The sequence below is a fragment of the Kryptolebias marmoratus genome, linkage group LG20 (assembly GCF_001649575.2).
Source record: "Kryptolebias marmoratus isolate JLee-2015 linkage group LG20, ASM164957v2, whole genome shotgun sequence".
Taxonomy (NCBI): Eukaryota; Metazoa; Chordata; class Actinopteri; order Cyprinodontiformes; family Rivulidae; genus Kryptolebias; species Kryptolebias marmoratus.
Window position 1 is genome coordinate 4,290,733 of NC_051449.1, and position 4,757 is coordinate 4,295,489.

The 4,757-nt window shown below is 42.0% G+C and overlaps 1 protein-coding gene across 2 annotated transcripts in view; it reads left to right on the forward strand.

Annotated features, from left to right (window-relative positions):
- st6galnac5a (ST6 (alpha-N-acetyl-neuraminyl-2,3-beta-galactosyl-1,3)-N-acetylgalactosaminide alpha-2,6-sialyltransferase 5a) overlaps nucleotides 1-4,757 on the forward strand; it is a 52,927-nt gene that overhangs the window by 32,829 nt on the left and 15,341 nt on the right. For both annotated transcript variants that reach the window (XM_017411056.3, XM_017411057.3), the window contains exon 3: nucleotides 1,503-1,915. In XM_017411056.3, the coding sequence (XP_017266545.1) occupies nucleotides 1,503-1,915 (413 nt within the window). The remainder of the gene's footprint in view (nucleotides 1-1,502; nucleotides 1,916-4,757) is intronic.

Consider the following 4,757-nt stretch of genomic DNA (forward strand, 5'->3'; position numbering starts at 1 on the left):
CAGGACCAGTTCAGGACCATTACAGGGCCAGTTCAGGGCCAGTTCAGGGCCAGTTCAGGACCAGATCAGGACCAGTTCAGGGCCAGTTTAGAACCCTTACAGGGCCAGTTCAGGACCAGTTCAGGACCAGTTTAGGGCCAGTTCAGGGCCAGTTTAGGGCCAATACAGGACCAGTTCAGGGCCAGTTCAGGACCAGTTCAGGACCAGTTTAGGGCCAGTTCAGGGCCATTACAGGACCAGTTCAGGACCAGTTTAGGGCCAGTTCAGGGCCAGTTTAGGGTTGTATTTCTGTCTGAGGCAGGACAGATAGATTGATTAGAATGACACGCAGGATCTGTTTACAATTATTTTAGTTTTTACTAAACATTTACTGAAGAACTTTTGCTTTAAATATTACATTTTCCTTCAAAGAAAAGCCAAAAATATGTTAAACTTATTTAAAATCAGCAAAATGCTCAAATACCTGTCAGAGTTGAAACAACCCACCAAGGACATTATTTTTTTAGTTTTTCTCCATCAAAACAGACGCTGAGGTGCAACTACTTTAACATCTCATATTTTGTACTTCTGGGGAAAAAAACAGTTCAGATAGTCCAAGGTGAGGAATAAAAAATATCTGAGCTTTAAAAAATCAAACTAGAAGATGACAGAAGCACTTATATATATAGTTTTTATGGCTTTACATTTTAAAACTCTGAATATAAACATGTTTTCTGATGTAAAGCCTGTAAAGTTGTCACAGATAAGACAAAAAAGGAAAACTTTTGTTTTGTTCGATTTTTTTATTACTCTAATATGCTTGTAATGTACTAAAAACAGGTGGTTTATAAAAAGTATTAGGAGTAATTTATAATGAAAGTAAATAGTACAGATAAAGGTGTGTGTGTGTCTGATTTTGCATACATGTCATGTTTGTTGTACTGTTTCCACCTAAACAACACTTTCATCATATATACTATGTTTTATATTCAGAGGTATGTCTGAGTTTCCTGTGTTGGATGCATTTTGTGTTGAAAACTGCCCGTTTTATATTCAAATCAGCATTTCAAGTGAATTTCATGCAACAGAATGACAATTTCAGAGGTAAACACGCAGTCCTCTGTGTGTGTGTGTGTGCATGTGTGTGTGTGGGAGTAGGATTTAAGGTGAATCCTTTGTAAGACCCTGGGGGGGTTTCTACCACTCGCAAAGCAATATGACAAGCTACACGTACCCTGGAGGCTCTGTCGCTGTCTGTTTGTCAAAACAGCATTTTCTGCCTCAAACGCGCAGCCAGGCGTTTTGTAAAAGTTCTCCAAAGTGAGCTTTTTCTCTCTGCTTTGCAAAATCCTGTTTTAACTCGGGTTCAACAGAACTTCTGAAAAAAAGAAAAATAAGAAAAGTTGCAGATTTTCAAACTATCAGAGGGAAAAAACAACATTTCTGATGCTCCAACAGGAGAATCAAAGGGCCAAAAACTTTTTTCTGAGAACTTATTTGTTGTTTTTTTTTTCCTCCCTCAGCCTCTGATGATGCACTGCCACACCTGCTCCCTGGTGACCAGCTCAGGTCACCTGATCGGAGGAGGCCGGGGCGCCGAGATCGACCGGGCCGAGTGCGTCATTCGCATGAACGACGCGCCCACCGCCGGCGGTTACGCCCGGGACGTCGGCCGTCGCACTTCCCTGAGGGTCATCGCTCACTCCAGCATGCAGAGGGTGCTGCGCAGTCGCCACGAGCTGCTCAACGCCAGCCAGGACACGGTGTTCATCTTCTGGGGCCCCAGCAACTACATGAGGCGCGACGGGAAGGGCCTGGTGTACAACAACCTGCGGCTGATGAACCAGGTGCTGCCCAAGCTCAAAGTCTACATCATCTCCTGGCAGAAGATGCTGCAGTTTGATGACATATTCAAGAAGGAGACGGGCAAGGACAGGTGAGGGTGTCCCCACATCAGAACCATTTATTATGAATGTGCATGAGGGACATTAATCTCCGTCTGATGGTGGAAGGCTTGAATTAACTTCTTTGTTGACCCTAGAAATAATGTAGTGCTGAAGTATTAATATAAGTGTGTGTGTTTGTCTGTTAGTAATCTATCTCATGAACCAGGGAGCAGATTTTAATGAAACTCAGTTTTGTTGATCAAAAAACTGGAGTCAACCTGATTCAAGATAGCCACCAAAGGAAATGGACATTAGTAACTGAGTAAAACGGCTTCAACTCAGGTAATTTTACAGATATTGAACTAAAACTTGGCGTGGTAGTAGCTGAGAATCATTCCCAACACATACTTTGAGTGCTAACTGATTTAACAAACTTGTCTGAAACGTTTTTGTGGAAGATGTGGGGGCAATATGCATCCCTTCGAGGTGTTTTATGTTTTATATCGCTTATCGCCCGCTGCTGAAAGACGGAGCATTAATGAACCTGCTCATGTCTGTGTGTGTGTGTGTGTGTATGTGTGTGTGTGTTTTACCAAAAACAAATTTGAACCAGTGGCCATTTTTAATGAAACTCTCAGGATGTAATCAATAGATGTGCATCTACAACTGATTTGCTTTCGCTGCCAACCCAAATCAATTAAAAGGCTTTAATTGGGTCAGTTTTACAGATATAGAGCTAAAATTTGATGTGGTAGTAGCTGAGAGTCTTTCCCAACACTTAATATCTCACAACATCACATACCGGTGTTCAGAACGGCGACATCTTTGTCATTTCTCAGACTAAAGATGGTCTTAGTGTTGTTCTTCTGTGTTTTGCCAAAATCCCATTGACTGCCATTGATTATTTCTCACAGTATTTTTGGTAATTTTGTCTACAATGTACAGCGCATCACTACTAAATGTCAAAGCGCATTTTTTCCAATCAAGCTGCATGTTTTGATGTAGGTTTTATTTTAAAGCTGTGCAACAAGATGCAGTACGACTTGTGCATCGGCTCCCTTTTTGTAACTAGATGTTCGATTCCTGCAACTCCTGCTGGTGAAAAAATGTGGTAGGAAAGTAATGCAAGTCTGTCTTTCCTTGTATGTGATGTTTATGTAGCGCTGGGTTTCTGCAACACTATTTGAAGCTCAAAAAAAAGGGTTAAAGGACTCAGTTTTAATGAGTCCAAGCTGAGCTCTCAGTCTGGTGGCCATTAATGCTTAATGAATCTCCCACAGTACACACACCGAGTGTTTATCTGCCTGTTTTTATCTGAGCTTTTGTCTGGAGTTTCAGTGGAGATTTAATCTGAACTCGGCTTAAGAGAGATGCCAAGGGAGGAACGTGCCAAGCAGAAGATTTGGAAAATGATGCAGAAATCCATCCTTTTGAATTCATGCCTATAGTTGTGGGGAAAGCTGACAGTGAGAAGGCAGCTTCTATTACCGTTATTTACTGTTTTTCATCTTTTGTGTTATTAGGCATGAACATCTGCGAGGCTTATTTGAGGTCATTTCTGCTCTGTGGAGTGTTAAATCAGAAAGAAGTGAAGCCTTGTAGTGTTAGTGTTACATTTCTCTGTGAGATGCATCCAAAAGAATCTATTTGTATGCAGAATGAGACGTTAACTAGCGCAAATATATATATATATCTTTGCAATAGCTGTAAATATAGCAGAGTTTCTGAATAACCAACAGGGTGATCAGCAACTCTGCAAGCTTGTAATTATGATTATTGGTTTTGTCATTTCAGTAAAGATAATTAGAACGATGCGGGACGAAGCCACATTCACAGATTTTAATGACAAAGGCAGAGCAGCACTGGGGGGAAAAGGCGTCTCTTTGCAGCCTTTGTGTTAAATTACCAAGACAGGATGAGCCTCAACTGATGATTAAAGGCAAATTGGCTTTTAAAATGTGCACTTCATTCCAGTTAGTGGTTTACGTCCCTGTAATGATTTATTGTGATCTCCAGCAGTTTGACCTTCGTTGTTCGAGCGAGGTGTGGCGTTTGTGACTCGCAGTTGTTCTACCACCCAAAGGATCACAGGCAGATCCTTTTAAAGCAGATCCAAACCCAATAAAACCATAAAATCACTCTGTAGTGACTTCTGAATAGAGGCTGTGCTCGCAGCTGAGGACACAATGGGAGACTTCCAGGCTGAAATGGATCCAGACCTGCTCTATGAAGTGGATGTTTTCAGAATCTGAAAACCACCTGAAACACCCCACAGCTCCCTGCAAAACGAAAATAATTGGACACTTCTCCCTCCTACTTACAACAGGTAGAGAGTGACCTTTAAAGGCCACACACACACACCTACATGTTTTAAGCTATTTTGGCTGATAAGGTTTCTGCTCAGATCAAAGGTGGGCAAACCTTTGCTGAGAGACATGAAATGTCAGTGGTTTCCTTAAAGTAGATTACAAAAGGGTAAATGTGTGCTACTTTGTCACACAGACATGTTCAGCAGTGGAAACGCAATAACTAGAGGCAGGGGATTTAATTGGAGAAGTGCATATCACCCACCTCCTTTCATGACAGAGTTTTAAACTGAACCTATGCTGAGAAACCTTCAAAAATAACGTTATGCTCAATCTCGTGTAATCCTGCATGATCTGTTACTGCTTGGAAGCAGGACCGTAGCTCCCACTGAGGCCACCGAGGTCCGGACCTCAGTGTTTCTCTGCTGTGTTTATTATAAAAACATGAATCCAAACAAGGCTTTTGAACGGCGTGGTTCTCTGCGTAGCTCCACCAGTTTCCTGTAGGAGGCGCTGCAACTGTGTGCAGCTGCAGCCAAACTCAATGTCTACGAAGAAGAGCGCAGCTTTGCTACCTTACTGCTAA